The 25404-nt window shown below is 35.1% G+C and overlaps 1 protein-coding gene across 1 annotated transcript; it reads right to left on the bottom strand.

The window, feature by feature from the left end:
- LOC140136107 (coactosin-like protein) lies at positions 1 to 24636 on the bottom strand. The gene is made up of 4 exons (XM_072157812.1): positions 24402 to 24636; positions 18837 to 18922; positions 13252 to 13409; positions 1 to 4182 (listed from the first exon to the last, which is right to left on the bottom strand). Exons 1-4 carry the CDS (start codon positions 24476 to 24478, stop codon positions 4075 to 4077), a joined length of 429 nt encoding a protein of 142 aa, XP_072013913.1. The 5' UTR covers positions 24479 to 24636; the 3' UTR covers positions 1 to 4074.
- Positions 24637 to 25404: the final 768 nt, after the last annotated feature.

The following is a 25404-nucleotide window of genomic DNA, read 5'->3' as shown; positions in this document are numbered from 1 at the left end:
TATTATTCACAGTCAAATCATTTAATTTGAAGCAAACAACACACCACAATAGGTGAAAGAGTACATTGTGCAAAATATATAAAACAAAACGTAAAAACATTGATAAATAACGATTAAATGAAGGCACACGCCGGGATAGCCACAACGAACCAAAAGAGGACGTTGAAAACAAGGGGCTGTAAGTACCCGTCTTGGTGAGTCACGCGATCGAGCCTGGGTATTTTGTTTGTTTGTTTGTTTACCAAACAGCTTGCCTATTTAGTATCACCCGGTACCCTAAGAACTTATAGGCATATCCTAAGTTCCTGATTTTACGTTTAAAGGCCTATTCAGTGACTTGCTCATCGGGATGGGCATAAAAATCATCAAAATTAAGATTTTGGCACCCTGTGCTGACATAGTCGTTAAGCCGAAAGAAAGACAAACTATATTTTATATGAATCTGCAATTCCTTTACTTAAGTAGAGAAATTAGCTACATGTACTTGAATGGGTTTTCAACTTTGTCAATACTGCTGATTATCTCGTCTTTTTGCCAATTTTTCCATTTCAAAAATACCCAATGACAATTGTAATGACTTATCCTTCACTTTAAGCAATTTAGCTTGAATCACTGAACAGTTCTTCAAAGCAATTTCAAATTTAAAACAATATGAACGTGTCGGGGAAACGCCACGTCCATGTTCCCAAGAGAGATATCACAGTCCCAAAACATGGCACAATACGGTATGGTATAAGGAAAATAGGTGTGTTATTCAAATTCATAGAATGAATGGTGAAGAGGGGGCATACATATTACAGATTCAACACCTAGTGCGCCCTCTTTCTATGATATAGCGACGTGGTTCTCAAAAAGAATAATTTGTTACAGGATATTCAAAACGCTTCATGTTAGATACATGTAGGGTCAAGCCACAGAATTAGAGTGGGTCAAGCAGAACTATCTATATAGCAGCAGTATACTTTGATCAGCTCGTAATCAGCGGGCCTTATAACATCGCGGATTAATATCAAAATATTTCATTTTGAGAATTTTCGTGTCATACCTCTCCAGCCAGAAGCATTACGAAATATTAATGCAAGTCTTATAATTTATCTACTTTCTTTAACACACAAAATAAAGACCGGACAGGTCAACTAATAGCTCTAGTGGGTCTTCTTTTCGGCGGAGTGGTAAAAGCCTAACAAACCGCGGGGTTTAACTCCGCCTATTATGAGCTGGTCTAAGTTTAGCAGTAATTCCATCGATTAAGCAAAAAACCTCGCCAGCCTACTTCCGAGGCTTAAAGTTTTGAAATGTGGCTTCTTAATAAAATACGGTGCGGTGAAAAATATCTGCCCCTGAACACAAAATACACAGAATAGAACTGGAATAGAGTTTATATATAAATTGCATACCGTATCATTTAAACAATGAAATACCTTTGTTCGGTTTTGCAGCATTTTATTAATATCATGTCAGAATTTGTAATTGATATAAACAAACAATAATAATAATAATTAAAGTATGATACAAATCCATTTTGGGCTACTTTTTTCGTCATAGTGTTTAAAATGTAATAGTCAACGTTCTCAAGATAATTCGAAAACTATAACAGAATATAAATATAATGATGTCAGCGTCATACTATATATCTAATCATTATCAAAAACAATTGCTCATTGATTGTTATAATGGTGAAGTTGAGGTCCCCGTGCACCCCCCTGACTTACTTATTTTTGTAATCCCATTGCAAGGTGTGTATATTAAACGATCTTTCCGGTTCCCAACCGGGGTTCCCAACACAAAATATTGTCCCAAGGAGTCCATTTCACGGCCAACTTGGATTTCAATAATCAGATAACTTTATGCCTACCAGAAACGGATGAACACGTTTTCAGAATAATTTTGGCACGAGGAGTGTTATTTGTCTTATGTTTGACAACAACCCGGAAAAATATGGAAAGTCCGAAGCCCTAAAATTTACACTTAAGTCTTGTATTGTCCCTCATCTTCTTACTCTCTTAATTAAGCGATTGAAATATTTCTTTTAACGGTTGATGATAGGCATCAATCTACAAGGATTGAAAAACAAGTTTTGGATTGACGTGTTCAAATGCAAAGTGGTATAGGTTGCATGTGTTAATTTGGTATGAAGACTGTTTATAGTGAACACTTTCAATCTTTTTTCAACCGGAAAGGATTTGTCCCTAATTTCAATTGGAAAAAGATTAAAACACAATGAAAATCAATCCTTTCTACTGAATATTTATATCGGCAAAGATCGTTTAAAGATTGAGAATCACCCCTTTTATTTGATTAAAATAGATCATTCGAGATTTGTCTCTAATTGCAGTCGGCAAACGATTGGAATATCAATCTTTTCGATCGAATATCCCAATTTAAGAGAGTAGCGACTAAGATATCACTCTATAAAATTACACTCTACACTATTCTAATTAAATCTTCGACATTTTTTTCCATCATGCACTGATGCATGCAGTGACAAGTTTTCAGTGCAAGCGCAACTATTACAATTTATTCAAAATGCAAAATTGCACTGATTGACAAAGGAACACAATGTGCATTTTAAGGGGTGTGGCCGTGTGGGGAGTAAACTATATATAAACATCATTGTAGTTAATAGAGGTGATTCGCCTCAACCCCACTCCGTCGCAAAGATTATGATAATTACTACTAATTTAATAGCATGTGTGTGAACTTCGAACTGACAACTCGAATGTAAAGAATCTGAAGCACGAAGGGCAACAGTAAAGTACACATATTAGGTAGGTGCAAAATTAATAAATCACTTCAGTACAAAACATGTTTGCAATTAAAAAACAATACAACAAAACTTCAATCTCAATGAATCACTACACGTACCAGGACTTCATATAGTATGAACTATAAATACTGCTTACTTAATCAACGCCTTATTTTAACCATTAAAGGAGTATTTCGTGATCATACGGCATAGAATCCTCTTTTTATGACTTTTTCAGTAGATATCCACGAAAAAAATGTCAGTTGATTTCGATTTTGCGTTTGCGAGTTACGCATGATTATGTGTATTACACTGCTCCATAAACAATGTGTTGTAATTTCGTTCTGGTATACCAGAACGAAATTCAAATTTCACAATATCTTTGCTAAACGAATTTATCTGCAAGAAATTTTTTGTACATAAACATTATGTAGTCAGAGGTTTCCAGTGATATAAAAAATCTCAACTTTTTTTTTGGAGAAAAGTGGGGGATGATGCTATGGATCACGAAATGCCCTTTTAATAGTGAAGTTTTAATGTCGTGATGGTCCCGGAACAATAAACAATAGCGATACTTATCTATTATTATAATCAACCAGTTGAAACAGTCCAATTTCAATTAATAATCAAAATCAGCAAAGATTATGCGTCTGGTACCAGGTGGTGTATGACGTGCATTCCCTAAATTCAGTAAATTTTCATTCTCAACCGTGTAATTGAATGGGATTATTTTGAAATTTTAAAACGCTTGAAATTTCACAAACAAATAGGCCTATGTTGATAAATAATATAAATACAAGCTAAAACCGTTGGGGTTCGATAATGAACCCCGCAAAACTAACCGAGTATATGGAAAATGCCATACGGCCGGGCGGTTTCACGAGTTGCCGGCTCGATCATGTCATCCGCCGCCTGTCTGGTACAAGCTCATCCGAAAGATCATGTTGACCATATACGTCTAGAACAGTTACGAGTTTCAGCTAAGAGGCGGAGTGGGTGTTCTGAACAGATGACGTCACAATACATTGCCCCGCTATTGATTGTGTGGACTTTGGACTCGCATTCACACACTGTCAGAATTGGACTATCTGGCTATCCACAATTCGCTCATCCTCTTAGTGCATCCACTCAGCCACTTATTACTAAAACTCGTAACTCTGTTCATTCATTGGTGGGTGCGGTGCTTGATAATATTACCACAACGGTATATCATCATAACATAATGCAAATATTTGGCATATATTATATACTTAATAATAAAATCGCTATGAAGAATTTTTACAACAAATTGATATGCCTCTTTGCAAGTTCATTGTTGATGTCCACCATTAACGTGCACTTCCGTAGTTAGCACCACCAGCTTTCCCCAGCTCGGCAAGTACGACATCTTTGGCAACATCACTCTTGTCATCTGCAAGGAATTCTTTCCCGTACTCCTGTAGAAATAAGAACAATTACAATGTGGTTTGATCAAGATGGTGGGCCACATGGGAGGGCTTACAAGCATCTCCTAAACAGTGCCTCTCCTCAGTCAGAACAACAGCAAAAATCACATGAAATTGTGAGACTTCATTATTGAACTAGAATATCATATATATATAGAGTAGAGTGTTGGAGTATTATCAATGGTATTGCAAGAAGTGGTAAGACTACATTGATAAAGAAGAATAGCGGAGTATTATTAGTGGTATTGCAAGAAGTGGTAAGACTACATTGATAAAGTAGAATAGCGGAGTATTATTAGTGGTATTGCAAGAAGTGGTAAGACTATACTACATTGTTGAAGTAGAATATAGGAGTATTATTAGTGGTATTGGAAGAAGTGGTAAGACTGCATTGTTGAAGTAGAATGTAGGAGTATTATTAGTGGTATTGCAAGAAGTGGTAAGACTACATTGTTGAAGTAGAATAGAGGATAATTTTTAGTGGTATTGCAAGAAGTGGTAAGGCTACATTGTTGAAGTAGAATAGAAGAGTATTATTAGTGGTATTGCAAGAAGTGGTAAGGCTACATTGTTGAAGTAGAATAGAAGAGTATTATTAGTGGTATTGCAAGAAGTGGTAAGGCTACATTGTTGAAGTAGAATAGCGGAGTATTATTAGTGGTATTGCAAGAAGTGGTAAGACTACATTGTTGAAGTAGAATAGAAGAGTATTATTAGTGGTATTGCAAGAAGTGGTAAGACTACATTGTTGAGTAGAATAGAGTATTATTAGTGGTATTGCAAGAAGTGGTAAGACTACATTGTTGAAGTAGAATAGAGGAGTATTATTAGTGGTATTGCAAGAAGTGGTAAGACTATACTACATTGTTGAAGTAGAATATAGGAGTATTATTAGTGGTATTGCAAGAAGTGGTAAGGCTACATTGTTGAAGTAGAATAGAAGAGTATTATTAGTGGTATTGCAAGAAGTGGTAAGACTACATTGTTGAAGTAAAATATAGGAGTATTATTAGTGGTATTGCAAGAAGTGGTAAGACTACATTGTTGAAGTAGAATAGAGGAGTATTATTAATGGTATTGTAAGAAGTGGTAAGACTACATTGTTGAAGTAGAATAGAGGAGTATTATCAATGGTATTGCAAGAAGTGGTAAGACTACATTGTTGAGTAGAATAGAGTATTATTAGTGGTATTGCTAGAAGTGGTAAGACTACATTGTTGAAGTAAAATATAGGAGTATTATTAGTGGTATTGCAAGAAGTGGTAAGACTACATTGTTGAAGTAAAATATAGGAGTATTATTAGTGGTATTGCAAGAAGTGGTAAGACTACATTGTTGAAGTAGAATAGCGGAGTATTATTAGCGGTATTGTAAGAAGTGGTAAGACTACATTGTTGAAGTAGAATAGAGGAGTATTATTAATGGTATTGCAAGAAGTGGTAAGACTACATTGTTGAGTAGAATAGAGTATTATTAGTGGTATTGCAAGAAGTGGTAAGGCTACATTGTTGAAGTAGAATAGAAGAGTATTATTAGTGGTATTGCAAGAAGTGGTAAGACTACATTGTTGAAGTAGAATAGAAGAGTATTATTAGTGGTATTGCAAGAAGTGGTAAGGCTACATTGTTGAAGTAGAATAGCGGAGTATTATTAGTGGTATTGCAAGAAGTGGTAAGACTACATTGTTGAAGTAGAATAGAGGAGTATACTATTATTAGTGGTATTGCAAGAAGCGGTAAGACTACATTGTTGAAGTAGAATAGAGGAGTATTATTAATGGTATTGTAAGAAGTGGTAAGACTACATTGTTGAAGTAGAATAGAGGATAATTTTTAGTGGTATTGCAAGAAGTGGTAAGGCTACATTGTTGAAGTAGAATAGAAGAGTATTATTAGTGGTATTACAAGAAGTGGTAAGACTACATTGTTGAAGTAGAATAGAAGAGTATTATTAGTGGTATTGCAAGAAGTGGTTAGACTACATTGTTGAAGTAGAATAGAGGAGTATTATTAATGGTATTGCAAGACGTGGTAAGACTACATTGTTGAAGTAGAATGTAGGAGTATTATTAGTGGTATTGCAAGAAGTGGTAAGGCTGCATTGTTGAAGTAGAATAGAGGAGTATTATTAGTGGTTTTGCAAGAAGCGGTAAGACTACATTGTTGAAGTAGACTATATAGATGAGTATTATTAGTGGTATTGCAAAAAGTGGTAAGACTACATTGTTGAAGTAGAATAGAGGATAATTTTTAGTGGTATTGCAAGAAGTGGTAAGGCTACATTGTTGAAGTAGAATAGAAGAGTATTATTAGTGGTATTACAAGAAGTGGTAAGACTACATTGTTGAAGTAGAATAGAAGAGTATTATTAGTGGTATTGCAAGAAGTGGTTAGACTACATTGTTGAAGTAGAATAGAGGAGTATTATTAATGGTATTGCAAGACGTGGTAAGACTACATTGTTGAAGTAGAATGTAGGAGTATTATTAGTGGTATTGCAAGAAGTGGTAAGGCTGCATTGTTGAAGTAGAATAGAGGAGTATTATTAGTGGTTTTGCAAGAAGCGGTAAGACTACATTGTTGAAGTAGACTATATAGATGAGTATTATTAGTGGTATTGCAAAAAGTGGTAAGACTACATTGTTGAAGTAAAATATAGGAGTATTATTAGTGGTATTGCTAGAAGTGGTAAGACTACATTGTTGAAGTAGAATAGAGGATAATTTTTAGTGGTATTGCAAGAAGTGGTAAGGCTACATTGTTGAAGTAGAATAGAGGAGTATTATTAGTGGTATTGCAAGAAGTGGTAAGACTATACTACATTGTTGAAGTAGAATATATGAGTATTATTAGTGGTATTGCAAGATGTGGTAAGACTACATTGTTGAAGTAGAATAGCGGAGTATTATTAATGGTATTGTAAGAAGTGGTAAGACTACATTGTTGAAGTAGAATAGAGGATAATTTTAGTGGTATTGCAAGAAGTGGTAAGGCTACATTGTTGAAGTAGAATAGAAGAGTATTATTAGCGGTATTGCAAGAAGTGGTAAGACTATACTACATTGTTGAAGTAGAATATAGGAGTATTATTGGCGGTATTGCAAGAAGTGGTAAAACTACAATGTTGAAGTAGACTAGAAGAGTATTATTAGTGGTATTGCAAGAAGTGGTAAGACTACATTGTTGAAGTAAAATATAGGAGTATTATTAGTGGTATTGCTAGAAGTGGTAAGACTACATTGTTGAAGTAGAATAGCGGAGTATTATTAGTGGTATTGCAAAAAGTGGTAAGACTACATTGTTGAAGTAAAATATAGGAGTATTATTAGTGGTATTGCTAGAAGTGGTAAGACTACATTGTTGAAGTAGAATAGAGGATAATTTTTAGTGGTATTGCAAGAAGTGGTAAGGCTACATTGTTGAAGTAGAATAGAGGAGTATTATTAGTGGTATTGCAAGAAGTGGTAAGACTATACTACATTGTTGAAGTAGAATATAGGAGTATTATTGGCGGTATTGCAAGAAGTGGTAAAACTACAATGTTGAAGTAGACTAGAAGAGTATTATTAGTGGTATTGCAAGAAGTGGTAAGACTACATTGTTGAAGTAAAATATAGGAGTATTATTAGTGGTATTCCTAGAAGTGGTAAGACTACATTGTTGAAGTAGAATAGCGGAGTATTATTAGTGGTATTGCAAAAAGTGGTAAGACTACATTGTTGAAGTAAAATATAGGAGTATTATTAGTGGTATTGCTAGAAGTGGTAAGACTACATTGTTGAAGTAGAATAGAGGATAATTTTTAGTGGTATTGCAAGAAGTGGTAAGGCTACATTGTTGAAGTAGAATAGAGGAGTATTATTAGTGGTATTGCAAGAAGTGGTAAGACTATACTACATTGTTGAAGTAGAATATAGGAGTATTATTGGCGGTATTGCAAGAAGTGGTAAAACTACAATGTTGAAGTAGAATAGAAGAGCATTATTAGTGGTATTGCAAGAAGTGGTAAGACTACATTGTTGAAGTAGAATAGAGGAGTATTATTAATGGTATTGCAAGACGTGGTAAGACTACATTGTTGAAGTAGAATAGAGGAGTATTATTAGTGGTATTGCAAGAAGTGGTAAGACTACATTGTTGAAGTAGAATAGCGGAGTATTATTAGTGGTATTGCAAGAAGTGGTAAGACTACATTGTTGAAGTAGAATAGAGGAGTATTATTAGTGGTATTGCAAGAAGTGGTAAGACTACATTGTTGAAGTAGAATAGCGGAGTATTATTAGTGGTATTGCAAGAAGTGGTAAGACTACATTGTTGAAGTAGAATAGAGGAGTATTTTCTTAAAAGAAGTGGTAAGACTACATTGTTGAAGTAGAATAGATGAGACCTATGCCTTAACCACTTGGCCACTGGAGCTTCATGATTAGGCTTGTTGAAATTCGAACCCATAAGCGGTCGACACTTAAACTTATCTCCTCCCCGCAAATAGCCCATAGTAGCTAGGGCCGTAAATGCGAGAAATAAATTGCCATCCTCCCTGTGAGGAAATATAACACGGATAAACAGCGGCATGACCGACGGGAATTATATAGACCCATTCCATGTCAACTCCAGGTGCTGCGGTGCACATCCCTGGAGTTGACATGGAATGGGTCTATAAATAAACATTAATTTTCACCAGGTTCGCCGTCGCAAAATAATAAAGGAGACAAGGAGAAAAAGTGATCCCGCATGGGAATCGAACCCAGGATCTCAGGTTTACGAGACCTATGCCTTAAGGTTAGCCGAGAGTTTTTCATGCGCTTGATTTCAGAGGGCGTAAGTTCATAACAGAAACAGCCATGCAGAAAATGAACAAGCGTACTGGGACGTAGGCCTACTTACAATAGAATATTGATCCACGGTCAAGACATGAAACTTGGCTTAGCTCGTGCCCGGAGCTCGTGAGTCGGGGGCGGGCGGGGGGTTACATGAGGGGCGACATACCGGGTCGGATGCCGGGGGAGGGGTACAAGCCGTTTTCGGCAATTTTCATAAGGATTTTATAAATTTTAAAATTGATTGGGGCACTTCGTCAAGCTACGCCCTGGAAAATGTGTTGATTTTGAATTTATAGCCTTGATATCTTTGATGAAATAAATCAATGCTGCTAGTCCCCTGATTACAATGTAATAGGGTACAACAATAACATCAACAACAATATCAAAAAGCAATTATTTGCAAATCGAATTTGGGAAGAATATTCAAAAAGACAGACTTAGCAGGCCTACAAATTTCTGAATTATATAAAGTGAAAAACAATCAATCACGATTCACTGCAGTCAGCGAATCAATCAAGTAAAACTAAAAAGAAAGGAGCAAGAAAGAATAAAGAAAAATTGAAAAAGAGAAAGAAAGAGAGAGAGAGAAAGAAAAAGAACGAAAAAGAAAGTACGAAAGAAAAGAAAGGAAGAAAGAAAGAAAGAAATGAAAAAAAAAAAAGGAAAAAAGAAAAAGAGAAAGAAAAGAGGAAAGAAAGGAAGTAAAAATGAGAAAAGAGAAAAAAAGGAAAGAAAATTCAGCCACATGGAGACACAAACCAACAAAAATTGTTCATAACAGATTCCCAGTCCAACGCTCTATCCACTGGACCATACACCAGCTTACGCAATTTCTTATTCTCGAAGCGGATATGTAACTATAATTTGATGTAATTACTTGATTACAATCGCGTCCGCACAATGGCTCTTAGAATAAACACGCATGTCGGCGCTGAAATTTTGAACGAACTGATGGAGGAAAAACCTCGTTTTTGCAATACTAGCTTCAATTTGGAGTGAAAATCAAATGGGATAGCAATTGGCAGAATGTTGAGAAATAATGTAGGTATTCAGATGTCTAAATTAACGCCCCGTTATCAAGATATCGATAATTTCACAAAACAGTTTTTTCTCAGACAAGATTCTCGAAAATGTTCCCCCAAAACGGGCTTTTTAAATTTGATCGGTACTGTATTTGGTTCTTCCCCATGGCAACATTATTTCTTTAATCGATTTGTAGTACAATACAAAAAAGGAGAAAACAATCACTCGGCGTGGTTTTATGCGGAGCGAACATTTGAAAAAAACTGCATGGAACGTGTTTTTGATCTTGTGAACATGGTGCGTAAAAATGATTTAAACGAAGGATTTTCAAACGGATTCTAAATTTTTTTATAAACACACAAAAATAATGTAAAGATACATCCATGCACCAACATTTGACTCACTGCGATATTTGATTGCTGAGAAAACGCGGTTTTAGACAACAACTTTATACGTCTTTTATACGTTTTTTATACGTTTCTTCGTGTAACCTTAACCACTTGGCCACGGGAGCTTCATGATTAGGCTAGTTGAAATTCGAACCCATAAGCGGTCACTTAAACTTATCTCCTCCCCGCGAACCTGGTGAAAATTAATGCTTATTTATATAACTCCCGTCGGTCATGCCGCTGTTTTTCCGTGTAATACCACTAATAATACTCCGCTATTCTACTTCAACAATATAGTCTTACCACTTTTTGCAATATCACTAATAATACTCCTCTATTCTACTTCAACAATGTAGTCTTACCACTTCTTGCAATACCACTAATAATACTCCGCTATTCTACTTCAACAATGTAGTCTTACCACTTCTTGCAATACCGCTAATAATACTCCGCTATTCTACTTTATCAATGTAGTCTTACCACTTCTTGCAATACCGCTAATAATACTCCGCTATTCTACTTTATCAATGTAGTCTTACATTAGTTTGTAAATTGAATCTAATACTGGAACTAATTTGCAACTCACTTTGCTACGTTGCGTCCGAAAACATCGGACTTCGTCAGGCATCTGATTGAAGATGTTGTGATGACGTCAGATGTTGTGACGTCAGACGGCGAGGAATGTCTCGTAACGCCGGGTCCCATGCACGTGACAACTGGAAGCGGAGTCGCCCTTTTCTGTTAATGGCGGGATCCTCCACTCTCTCCCATATGGATTCTCTGACTCCTCGCTCAAACCACTTCTCCTCCTTATCTAGAATAACCGCTTCCTCAGGATTGAAGAAATGTTCAGTTTTCTTGTTGCAGTGGTTGTAAACCGCGGAGTTTTGGGCTTCGCTGGAGCTAGGGCGCATGTGTTGGTTCAAACGCGCTCGTAGAGATTGTTTTGTCTCGCCTACATAGGACATTCCTCGCCGTCTGACGTCACAACATCTGACGTCATCACAACATCTTCAATCAGATGCCTGACGAAGTCCGATGTTTTCGGACGCAACGTAGCAAAGTGAGTTGTAAATTAGTTCCAGTATTAGATTCAATTTACAAACTAATGTTTTAAACTACTGGATGAATAATCTACACCAAGATATAATGTAGTCTTACCACTTCTTGCAATACCACTAATAATACTCCGCTATTCTACTTTATCAATGTAGTCTTACCACTTCTTGCAATACCATTAATAATACTCCTCTATTCTACTTCAACAATGTAGTCTTACCACTTCTAGCAATACCACTAATAATACTCCTATATTTTACTTCAACAATGTAGTCTTACCACTTCTTGCAATACCACTAATAATACTCTTCTATTCTACTTCAACAATGTAGTCTTACCACTTCTTGCAATACCACTAATAATACTCTATATTTTACTTCAACAATGTAGTCTTACCACTTCTTGCAATACCATTGATAATACTCCTCTATTCTACTTCAACAATGTAGTCTTACCACTTCTTACAATACCATTAATAATACTCCTCTATTCTACTTCAACAATGTAGTCTTACCTCTTCTTGTAATACCACTAATAATACTCCGCTATTCTACTTCACCAATGTAGTCTTACCACTTCTTGCAATACCACTAATAATACTCTTCTATTCTACTTCAACAATGTAGTCTTACCACTTCTTGCAATACCGCTAATAATACTCCGCTATTCTACTTTATCAATGTAGTCTTACCACTTCTTGCAATACCGCTAATAATACTCCGCTATTCTACTTTATCAATGTAGTCTTACCACTTCTTGCAATACCACTAATAATACTCCGCTATTCTACTTTATCAATGTAGTCTTACCACTTCTTGCAATACCATTAATAATACTCCTCTATTCTACTACTTCAACAATGTAGTCTTACCACTTCTTGCAATACCACTAATAATACTCCTATATTCTCCATCAACAATGTAGTCTTACCACTTCTTGCAATACCATTAATAATACTCCGCTATTCTACTTCAACAATGTAGTCTTACCACTTCTTGCAATACCACTAATAATACATACTCCTCTATTCTACTTCAACAATGTAGTCTTACCACTTCTTACAATACCACTAATAATACTCCGCTATTCTACTTCAACAATGTAGTCTTATCACTTCTTGCAATACCACTAATAATACTCCTCTATTCTACTTCACCAATGTAGTCTTACCACTTCTTGCAATACCACTAATAATACTCTTCTATTCTACTTCAACAATGTAGTCTTACCGCTTCTTGCAATACCACTAAAATTATCCTCTATTCTACTTCAACAATGTAGCCTTACCACTTCTTGCAATACCACTAATAATACTCTTCTATTCTACTTCACCAATGTAGTCTTACCACTTCTTGCAATACCACTAATAATACTCTTCTATTCTACTTCAACAATGTAGTCTTACCACTTCTTGCAATACCACAAATAATACTCCACTATTCTACTTCAACAATGTAGTCTTACCATTTCCTGCAATACCACTAATAATACTCTTCTATTCTACTTCAACAATGTAGTTTTACCACTTCTTGCAATACCACTAATAATACTCTTCTATTCTACTTCAACAATGTAGTTTTACCACTTCTTGCAATACCACTAATAATACTTTTCTATTCTACTTCAACAATGTAGTCTTACCACTTCTTGCAATACCACTAATAATACTTTTCTATTCTACTTCAACAATGTAGTCTTACCACTTCCTGCATTACCAATTAATACTATTCTATCATGAAAGATTATTCTGTGCGATTAAAGTATACTTACTGGCATAACTTGTTTGACAAATGCTTTATCGGTACTGACTTTGGCTCTTTTCATGGCACTAACTGATGTTCCAATCCATGTTATGAAGGCAAATTTGGCTCGTTTACTCATCTCATCTCCTGTGATCAACCTAACGTATGCAAATACCCTCGCGTCATCTAGGAAAACAAATAAAAGAACTTTGAGTTAATATATTGTAGGTCTACTTGTATTGAGATGGATAAAGGCACAACCAAGACCGTAGCTAGTATGGGGAGTCTGTCGGAAAAACGCGTGTTGTCGGCAAAATCATGCGCTCATCGGCAAAGTGCTGTGCGTCGTACATGTTGGTTGACGTTGTATCTCCACCCAAACCCCCCCCCCCCCCCCCCACACACACATACCCCACACTTTTAAGATTCTGGAGCGCCCTGGCAACAAATAGTTGGGGTGAATAATTAACCATTTCCGTCGGCAAAAAAAAGTGGTGCACGCCAGTCCGACTGCATATCATATCTTTGAACAAGGAAAAGACACTCTAAACAAGGACGAGGGGGCCTATTCACTCAACAACATCTTTGACCAACTCATCACGCCCTCAACGGCTACTGTTGACTATAAAAGGAAGCAGTCAAGATGTGATGAGTTGCAGTCTGAAGAAACCACTAGTGTAGTGGTGAAACGTCACTGAAAATGTGAGTAGATCAACATCATTTTGCACTGGAATTGTTCAAAACGAACCATGTTTACAGTACGACTGCATATCAGATTGTGATTCCATAATCAGAAAGTTGAAAAAAATCATGCAAGATTTTTGTACATTTGTAAAGAGTATCATAGGTGTGCTAACATACTCTGCAGGTAATAAGACCGTATATGAACCTGTAGACCAAAGGAAATGTCACATTTTAATCAAGGTGAGCAAGTTGTCCGCCCAAATGGGGCAAAGTTAGGGAATTTTTTGGTGCTTTTGGTTGAAAATTGGTATACTGATGGGTAGCAAATAAAATAAAAAGTAGGTAGGCCTATAAAGAAATTCAGCATCCGAAAGTCGGAGTGGCACATCCTCGTACAAATTTGTTGAAGACCCTCTGGGTGCAAGCACACAATGTGGTCTCACGTGGGGTTTCAAAACCATTTTCAGACCCTCTTCTTTTGGTAGCCTAGATGTGGCATTTAAGACAGAAACATCGCCATATGCAAATTAGGGTCAGGGGTTAGAGGTCAGGGGTTAGGGGTTAGGTTTAGAGGTCGTCTGTCTTAAATGCCACATTTACCATTCTTTATAGATGTTTGAAACTCACTTTAAAAGTAACATAATTATGCAATTTCAATTAGATGAAAGTCAAGTTCTTCGTGTTAGGCTACAAATTATTTTAATGAGGTTGCAACATTACAAAATAACTCATAAATGACGTGAAAATGCCATACAGCTCTTTATTTATATTGCATCGAGCGGTCATTATTATACTAGTATCCACTGCATTTGTTTTCTAGGGACGAGGTTGATGAAGTGTGCGAATAGATCTTACCATACCGGAAGAGGAAGTTCACATTGGTAGGCGGGAATTGAGCGGATAAGACACACGTAATCTTATGAAAGCTTGTTTCCTCACCCTCTGACACTACTAGTATTTTCTCACACTTACGTACTAATTTTTCATAATATAAAGTGTCTGTGGTTTGGAAATGGAATGCTCAATTAAGTGCTAAAATTGTCATGATTTTTGTTTTATATCATAGTTAGAAAAATGAGCATGATGAATAAAATCACTAAATGAACCGTGTCCCTTTTCCCCTGAACACTTCGGTCATTTAATATTGATTGCAGAAGGTGTCAAAGATTTGTCTCTCGGGGTTGGGCTCACCATGCTTAATACAGGGTGTATCTTAAAAGTGATATAATCCAAGAAAAAATGTTTAAAATACAAGGGCTCTCTTTGTTATACCCCAGCTCTTACCTCTTTGTGTTGTCCTAGTAAATTAATGACTGTCACTTTAAAACAAAAGCCGTATACATATCACAAAAAATCCGGACCTTGCTGATATCATGCTACACACCATCAATGAAAAAAATAATTTTCGATATCTCTATTCTTTTATAGTCGAAAACGATTATTCATTTTTAAAATCGTTAATTTTTTTTTTTTAGATGCACCCTGCGTAGAAACGAACGAACGAACATTTTAGATTCGTTACTACCTAAAGTACAATATGGTTTTTTTTTTATCTGTTAGCAATTAATGGTTAAAAAGCATTTACTTTTTCCCCGAGTGAATTGTGCAAGGTAAACGCAACTAATTATAAATATAACTTTCCGCCCGCCCATGTGTCACAAAAATGCAAGTGGAAATTTTTAATGATATTCAAGCTTCTTGCGCACTTCCAAAATAGAGAAAATTCATGAAAAATAAAATATTGCATGCTACTAATACAAAGAGTTTACATATTTAAGATAAACATTAAAAATGCTTAATATGTAACCAAAGCTCAAACAATAGATTGTCTTAAAAATATATACCACTTTACCATGATTATGCGTAATGCTTAGTGTGTATATATTATTACAACGCTTCTATTCCGATTGATGTATTTTCTCCTTCTTTGACCTCTCACAATCTTACAATGCTCAGTTTATATTAAAAGATACAAATAGACAAAATTACGAGTCGGAAATAAAATTCATGGTGAAACTCACACAAAACTGAACTCTGGTGAAAACGACGCATAATGCACACTTAGATTGTATGATAAGGTACACATATTATATTTAGTGAGAAATTATAGGAGATGTAACAGTGTGATTGTGTGTAAAGACATGCTTTGGATACAATGAATCTGATTTTTTTTTATATAATGCAATATCTCCCGAATTATCGATGTCAATTGTTTAATGTATTATTATTTGTTTATATTTACTTAAATTCATTTAATTTATATCTCATCATTGTTCATTCTTAAAATTAAAGCTATGTGCCTAGTTACAATGCATTATACCTTACACACACTTTTTGCTGTAAGAAAATTTAAGCATACATTTTTTTCAATATTATTGGTAATTGCACGCATTTATTGTTTATGCAAACCAAAAATATTACATTATTTAATTAACTGTGCATGTATAATTGAAATCCAAACACGTTAATTGAGAGCAATTTGGCCTACGGTTTCTGATCAAAAATGGTATGGAGAACGAACTCCTAATAACTGCTATGACATGTATGATGTTAATTTTACGCGAATGTCAATTTAAATTGCTATAAAAAACACGTCCCTCACTTTTCCAAAAACATGGGCACATGACAGTCTGCCGCCTGGACAACCAATTCTTTAGAAATGCTTAGTCGCGCTAAAAGTCGATCGATACATGTAAAAATCAGCACAATTCAGAGATACACCTTTTTGCTATGAAATTAATTTTCTCGGTCAAATATAAAGCAATATTTTTTTTTTCTTCAGTAATGTCAGTTAAAAACTTGGTGCTTGAATATACATTTTTTAAATCCTGGTGTTAAAATTAAGCATCAAATTGTGTCTTTTAGTGTGATATTTTGATTTTTATAGGCCTTGAATTCGCCTGCGAGCTTTTTACGGAATTCATGTTTTAGCGTCTCAAACTAACATAGTTTGCTAAAGAAAGATATTTCCCACCTCTGTAAAGCACATCGTGTGGGTCTATATGTTATAGTTTTGTCAGAATTTCCGTTTTGTTTTACCCTTTTTCCATTCATGGTCCGAAAATGTCAAACTAAGTAAAAGTAGGCAATGGTGAGTACTTTTATCTCGAGAGCAACCAGCAGAAATAGTCGATATTTCCTTTGTTGTTATCCAGGTCAATTTTTCATTGAAAGCAAATTGCCCGACCAGCGATTAAATCCCCAATTGGGTGTTCTGGTTAAACATGATCAGTAGGAGCGCTATAGGTCTGGGAATTTCTTTGCTATATTGAAGTTCTGGCAACACTATAGCCATGCCGGTATTCCTATTAAACCCAGGGATATCGATCCACAATGCTAGTACTAGCCTTTAGATTTCACGTGTTGATTTAGAAATTTTTCAGCCGACAGTGAAAGATGGTGAAATCAAAACGGAAATTCTGACAAAACTATGATATATAGCTCACGGTGATGTGCTTTAGAAAGTTGGGGAAAATCCTTCATTAGCGAACTATATTACTTTGAAAAGCTAAAAGGTTGATCCATGAAGCCTATAAAAATCGAATATCTTACACTAAATGACTGAATTTCAGGCCTAAGTTTAACACCAGGATTTAAAAAAAAAAAATCAGTATCAAGCATTATAGTTTTTCCAGCCATTTACTGAAAAAATGAAAATTATTGCTTTTCATTTGGCTGAGAAAAAAATTTTTACACTGAAAAGGTGTAACTCAAAATTTTGCTCATTTCAACACCAATTTCGATCGTTTGTATTGCCTCATTAAATGACTGAGTGAGCCTTGCAGAACAAAAGAATCGGTTGTGCAGGTAGCTGACTGATGAAACGACTTTTTTTTATTTTTATATAAGCAAAAAAAAAAAAATGCATAAAACCGTAAACATGGTAAATGGCTGTGTATTATTCACTGAATTTAAAGAAAAAAAAGAGACCGTGGATTCGTTGACCTGCTCTAAATATATGACGGTGATTTGTGGATCAGCGAAGGGGAAAGGTGTTACGCCGCAAATTCTGACACTATTGCCTTCTGTAGTATTATAAAACAAGATAATTAATGTGCTACATTAAGAAATTAATATTTAAAGTTTTTGGTTCGTATCAAAATTGTAATTTCACGGTTAGTCCTGTCTCAATGAGCCGACGCTTTGAAAAAAAATCCGCATTCGTTTTTTAAACTGCCATGGGCTTTGAGCTTTTTTTAGAATTAGCACAATGATTCTCAAATAAAGCCAAATATTGAAACTATTGTTGCAGGATTAATTTTGACGTACTTCTGTGTTGTTGTTTTTTTGTTCAAATGAAAGAGCAAGATATATAAATTAGTTTCATATTTAGCTAAATGCATTGTTTTAATCATATGCCTTATGCCTATACTTGTCGGCGATGCAGTTCTTTACTGTGGATTATACCGTTGGAAGGTCATGCCCTTTGGCCTTACCAACGCCCCCGCCACCTTCTCTCGTCTGATGGAGAACGTCCTTCAAGGACTCCAGTATCAGAGCCTGCTGATCTACCTGGATGATGTAATCGAGTGGTTTTCCAGCGTCTCCGTCAGGCCAACCTCAAGCTCAAGCCCGCGAAGTGCGACTTGCTACAAATATCAGTTGTCTACCTTGGCCACACGGTTTCAGAGAGTGGGGTGGAGACAGATCCAAAGAAGATCGAAAAAGTCCAAAACTTTCCACAGCCACAGAAAGTCAAGGATGTGAGGAGCTTCCTTGGTCTCGCCTCCTATAGGAAATTCATCAGAAACTTCGCTGGAAATTTAGCCTAATAATGTTATTAACACAAGCTATATATGCTTGATTATTTTTTATAGTTTAGATGGTAGCGTAGACATGTTATAGTTGCAGTGAATAAATAAACAAACAAACAAGTAAATAAACAAATACACAAGTAAACAATTAAATACATTATACATGCATTCTTACCTGCGAATTGGTTTAACATTTCGTCATATTCTATACCTGTTTCACCCGTTGTTATTTTATTATCATCGTTATATATAAAAACAGCCCTGTAAGAAACACAACAATAATAATAATTATAAAACATATAAAAAACACTTATCGGTTGATATTATGTTTCTTTTGCAATTATACTCTTAACAGTTTCATCAAATTCCCAGCAAACCCCAAACGTTTTTTTAAAAACGTAAATAATAACATTAAATATTTTTTACAAACATTGTTGTCAAATATTTCGTTAATAACACTTAAATAACATAATAGAATATTTTACCGTAACTTTTTCGCAAAATGCTTTTGAATGTTAGTTTTATTCCCTATATATTACCCTTTATAAACCCGACATTTAAACGTTTTCTGGCAACCTTTCCTAACCTATAATGTCGAATACGTTTTGAATTTGCTTGTTTGTTGACATGATGTTTGCTTACAATAACAATAGCAACATAATTATTTTTGACTTTTTGGATGAACACATTCAAATCAATATAATGGTTTAAGTTTTACATCAAATATCTTAATTTTTGAGAATAAAAAACATATGCTTTTTCGGTTAAAATTGGACAAAATCACAAAAATAATACATTTTAAAAATGTTTTCAATAGTTGAAGAGTTCTGAATGAGAGGCAGATAAGCAAGTAAGGTGTCGGCTCCCAGCAAACACAACAACGTTTTAAAAACGTTTTAAATAAGTTATATTTTGGCTTTTGGTTTAGGTCAAAACGTTTTAATAAGATTAAAATGTCGGGTTATATAAAGGTCATGACAACGTTTTAAAACGTTTTGTATGAAAACACAGTACAACAATATTTTTAAATGTTTTCAAAAAATGTCATTGTAAGCTATTTTTGCAAACATTTTTGCCAAATATTGTGTCAATACTTAAATAGCATTATGTTAAAATATTTGAACCAAGCAAACACAGAAATGTTCGTAAAATGTTTTTTTCAAAACCTTTTAATAACATTTAAATGTCGGGTTATACAAAGGTCATGAAAACGTTTTTAAAACGTTATTGAAAATATTTTGGGCAAACATTTTTCGCAAAATATTTTTCAACTCCCAAAATAACATTCTGTTTAGAATGTTTTGTATCAAGTTTTCAAGAATGTTTTTGGAATGTTATTAAAACGGTTTTATACATTTTATACCCTTTATATAACCCGACATTTAAACGTTTTCTGTAAAACATTTTTGTTTGCTGAGCAGTAGATTATCATAAAATGTTTTTTAAGGTTATGAAAACGTTTTATACTCTTAATATACCGTTTATATAACCCGACATTTAAACGTTTTCTGACAACTTTTTATAATCTTTTGCGAATGATGTCGAAAACGTTTTGTGTTTGCTGGGCTATTTGCATGAGCAATATTCGAATTATTTCCGTCTATAAAATAGAGGGATCTCGCACGGGAAGGACAGACCGTCCACAACAACAGGTAGTAGTTCCTGGTAACTGGTTTGTCCGGGTCCCAGACTCTAAATTATTCAAACAACATCAATTTAAGGGTTCTTGTAGCAACGTTTGGACAGTATTTTTTGGTGGGACATGAGAGCACATCAGACATATCGAATTGCATTCTGAATACAAAGAATGTCTTTCTGATATCAAATAATTTAAAAAAAATTTAAATTCACGATATCATACACATTTTATGGCAAATGATTAAAAAATGATATTTTTGATATCTATCTATAACAGTCCTCGAAGTAAATTTTATCAATCTAATGATATCATAAACTGTTTGTAGCTGGGTGGAAAAGCCGACGATCATTGAAAATTTTGACCTTTTGTATTGAAGATATGGATCTTTCCCCAAAACTCGCCACCAAAAATGTATTATTATTCAAAATTTTCAATTGATCGTCGACAAGTATAGGTTATTATTATTAATATTTATAGATTTTGCTATTTTAGCCAATCCAAGCACATTACTGAGTAATATTAGGCCTAAATACTTTAAAAATTCACAACGTCGGGCGAAAATAGCATTTGGATGACTTCCCCAAAAGACAATAGCTAATGCAATCACGATTGAAATTTTGTTCACAAATCAGCTTCACTGACCATGGTTTGAATTCAGAGACGTTGCGTATGTCTGCAATAGATTCTCGGGAATAAAAAGTATAGCCAGCCTTGGCAATGCTATACAATAAAATGAATAGTACTAATAGCAATGTATTCCTTTTCATTTGCAGTACAATTAAAACCACGTTTATACACATGACAAAGGAACTGAATTGCCATTTAACATAGTCACGTTTGTGATAATGGGATGGTCGAATAGAATGAACAATACATCTTAGAGGAAAACTAGAAAGAAAAAGATGCACTTCTCATGAAACGCCGTATTTGAATATTTTATTGACTTGCAGGTTCGAAATACTTGTGTTGTGCAGTATAATTGCATATCGTTTCTCTTAAGCATTGGCAACGAGATAAACGTTTGTTTCTCTGCAAGCAAATAACGACCAATTGCTTCCATCATTTTGTTCATTCACATAAATTTTTAGGTATTCTTGATAAAGACATATCCACTTTTTTCGAGCTAGCCAGGATTTCATCTAAATTTCCATAATATATAGAATTGAAGCCAATTAGTTACTGAAGTCCTAGAGCTGTAAAATCAGTACCGCCAACAAAGGGGGAGGGTGCGTTACCCCCGGGCCCGGAGTCTTAGGGGCCAAAAAAGTAAGGAAAGCATACTTTGATGGGCCCGTAAGTAAAGAAAATGGGCCTAAGGGGGCCCGTAAAAAGTAAAGAACATACCTTTGCAGATCCAGTAAGCTTCGCACTTTCTAATTATATTTCACTTGAATTATTATTCTCGATATTATGGGAAAGCAGGGGGGAGTGCTTAATCATGAACACACTTTTAAATGGGAAATGAATTTTACCGCTTGGATGATATTACGATGAGAATTGGCATGAAAAGCGTTTCCCACGGATGGGCCAATACACAGACTTAACCCTTTTATGAAGAAAATTTTCCTTTGGCCACTCAGTGCTAATTTTTGCGCGCTTCGCGGGCATTTATCGTTCAAATATTTGATTATTTTAGCTTGAAATTGTCAAATTTTCTGCGCCGTTCCCGTAAAATTTGTTCCGAGAAACTGAGAGCAAAAGACGCTAATTTCAAATTGCAATTTTTTGCTCGCTTCACCGTCGCGCATTTGTCTCGTTCAATGTTCATATTTGATCATATATGCCTTGCTTTAAATTGGCAAATCGCTGAATCTTTTCGAGAAACTTAATCTGTAGCTAAACAGATGGGGGTGGGGGTCCTCCGCTTCAATTACATGCATGTGTTCATTGATTTTATCCCAACCTATAAAGAAAATGGGGGGGCACCGGGTCTGATTGGGGGGCACAAGCCGTTTTTCGGCAATTTTCCTAAGGGATTTTTTAAAATTTCAGATCGATGGGGGGGCACGTGCTTCCACGTGCCCCTATGACGCTACGCCACTGCCCCCACATGAAGTTTCGCACGTCATCGCTGATCAAGGGGGGTGCTGAACGTTATTTCCAAATTCACGAAGAAAAATCTTTCCATACTGCCAATACAAGGCAATAGGATTTTGTTGCAACTTTCAAATCTTGGGTTACTTCCATTTAAAGTGTACGCTGCGACACACAGTGTCTTCGACCCTATATCTTCATGGCAGGAATCGCCATGGTAGGTTAAATCCACAGCCACGATTAGCCATTTGGTTCAAACCTTTAAAGCTCTTTTAAACTAATAATTAGTCGAGGGACATAACTAAGGCTACTCACAATAGCCGGGTAATCGATCTTGGTTGTGCGTGATTAAGCTAGTATACCCCATTGAGGTCAATGGTCATCGACTTTTATACTGCCTACAGTGAGTGCAGCTGTACTACACGCTGCACGCTGTAGTCCATAACAGGACCAACGCAATATAAAATGGTCAAATTTTGAGTTCAAAGCGCACGGCCAATTTTCAAAGCGCATTCTAGCGACTATCATATCTGTTCAACACGTATTTCCAAGTTTATGAGACCAAATCTGGTATATAAAAAAAAAAATCATGACGGGAGATATTCATCATTTTCTAACCCGGTATCAGAAGATTTTCGTCTGATATCAAAATCGTGCATAGCAATTCACGTGTATCGATCCCGTGTATTCATTTTAGTGTCCTTCTGCACCAAATAATTATTAGCCAGGCGGTGTCGGTGTGCGACATCAATATGAGGTTAAATCCCAAATAAATAGTAGCCTACTTGATTTAAATATAAATTGGTATATCTTAACAAAGCACACGTGTATACATCATTAATTGAACTTTTAAACTCAAAAGTTTTTGACATACGACAGTTCACCAAACACGACATTTTAGTTTAGTCCTGTCCATAATAAGGTGGCGATTCCACGGTCGCTTCTCAGATTATAGGTTATTCGCCTCTTCTCTCCTCCCCTTTTTTTTTTAGATGAGGCCTATAGCGATTTTAAGAATCTCAATATAAGTCTAACATAAGTTCGACCTAAGGGTCAATCACGGAAAGATATTATTTTCTTGTTATGAGCATGACCAACTTGTTTTAGACACCACAAAGACGTTCCCCGTGTTTTTCTCCAATTTTCTTAACATGCACAAACGAATATCTTCTTCATTTTTTTTATTTCGAAAATAATTGCAATTATAATATAAATTATTTATGTGTAAAAGTTTTGATGCAAGCAAATCAGCATGTTCAACCCGAATCAAGCTGGTTTTTAATACACGCGAAATGAATCAATACTTTAAAATGTACTTTAAAAAGGCACGCTCTAATATCGAAAGAAAATGTGTCTTTCACCGAAATTTAAACAAATGAAAAAAAATCTGTCCTTGTAATGTCAACCTTACTCAAATACAAATAGTCCGATATAACCATCCATAGCATACTATCATGACCATTGACCAGACTAAATACACTCTTGATTTAAATGACTAATGTTTCGTCATCAAAATGTTTACATATTTTTACACTAACGGAAATAATTGTGTAAAGGATTAAGTAATTAATTAATTAATTGTAACTGGAATAATCACATTTATGTTTTTCTAAATATATTTTGGGTATCATTGCAAATGCATTTAATAATGGTTGCTGTATTTATTTAGTGATTACGATTTGGAGATAAAATTGATTCAATAATAAATTTATTTTAGACAAGGATTGTCTGTGGTTTTATTGTGTAGGTGTTAAAATGAATATCCGAAGTGATTAACAAAATAATTATATTCAGTCCGAAAGTCAGTTTTATTTTAAAACATCTTATTTTGAAGAGTTGACATTAAAATTGACACTACGTTTCAAGGACATATCAGTTTTTTTTAGCATCTTCGATCTCTTCAAACACAGCATTAACAGCAATCACAGAAATTGCGGAAGTTAACAATGCGCACAATTCTTTGCATTGAAAATGTTCAACCTAGCGTCAAAACTCCAAAATCACCACGTCTCAGTGCGATGAAGTTTTCAATCACAGAAATTTGATATGATAAAAATGTTTACTTACCATGTTATATCGCTATCGTCCTTACGAACTTCATCATAAGCCGCTCTCATTTCTTCCTTATTAATTATATTAGTCATGTTATTAAATTTCAGATTTCTCAATCAAAAAATAAAATTTGATCTCAAAATAGTTGACTGCCAGACACTAAACCAGTGCAGGTACAGGTAACGATGCGCTATCAGGTAGAAATGCACGACACAACACAATACCAATTGTTAATTATATGTGTACCTGACAAGCACGGTACAGTGCATTATCGTTCACTCACTACCGGCGTGTATGAACTTTGAACCCTGGTGTGGTGGCTGTGGGCGTGGTGGCTTTAAATGACTCATCCTCAGAGGTCTAGGTTCAATACAAATTGGTAGATTAGTAATGTCAATAAATGATGAATTTCAGTGTATTCAGACACATAAATTACTGACTTTGCCGAAATGTGGTTTGCCAAATACAAATTTTCTAATTAAATCGAAGAACGATATTTCCCCAAACAAAATTGTTATAAATCATGAATATGTCTGATTTGTTAATAAGGAGGAAAAATAAATTAAAGTTAAAAATAGAAGTAGAAATAAAATCATTTACTTAAAAGAAAACAAAATAGCTCCATAAGATTTCGGATTCTAAATCACTTTTTATAGCAACATAATAAATTATTATTTTACCTAAAAAGAAGTTATAAGAACACTCAGAAAAGATAATTCGCATCTTCTCTGGTACGGTACACTCTTTGACAGGTGTTCGTCCTGATCGACCTCCACCCCACTTTTCACTTTAAAATGGCAGATATTTTTCTACTAACCCCAGTGAAATTTAGTCCTGGAATGTGTTTTGTTTGGGAGGTATGAACAAAAACATAGTTGGTGCTTACTACATGGTACTCACATTTTCGCTCCTGTACTCCCAATTGCTAGAGCAATTTAACTGAAACTTGGAATAAGACATGAAAACCCATGTATCAACTAAATTGATATAAAGTGTGTTGGCCCTTATTAAAGTTGTT

This window comes from Amphiura filiformis, chromosome 16 (assembly GCF_039555335.1).
Source record: "Amphiura filiformis chromosome 16, Afil_fr2py, whole genome shotgun sequence".
In the NCBI taxonomy this organism is placed as follows: Eukaryota; Metazoa; Echinodermata; class Ophiuroidea; order Amphilepidida; family Amphiuridae; genus Amphiura; species Amphiura filiformis.
The sequence above is the reverse complement of the archived record's forward strand: the minus strand, read 5'-3'. Positions and strand labels throughout refer to the sequence as shown.

Coding starts and splice junctions, on each gene's coding strand:
- LOC140136107 (XM_072157812.1), bottom strand. CDS start 24,478: ATGACTAATATAATTAATAAGGAAGAAATGAGAGCGGCTTATGATGAA. Junction 18,923..24,401: donor GACGATAGCGATATAACATG/GTAAGTAAACAT, acceptor TGTTTCTTACAG/GGCTGTTTTTATATATAACG. Junction 4,183..13,251: donor TTGTCAAACAAGTTATGCCA/GTAAGTATACTT, acceptor TTATTTCTACAG/GAGTACGGGAAAGAATTCCT.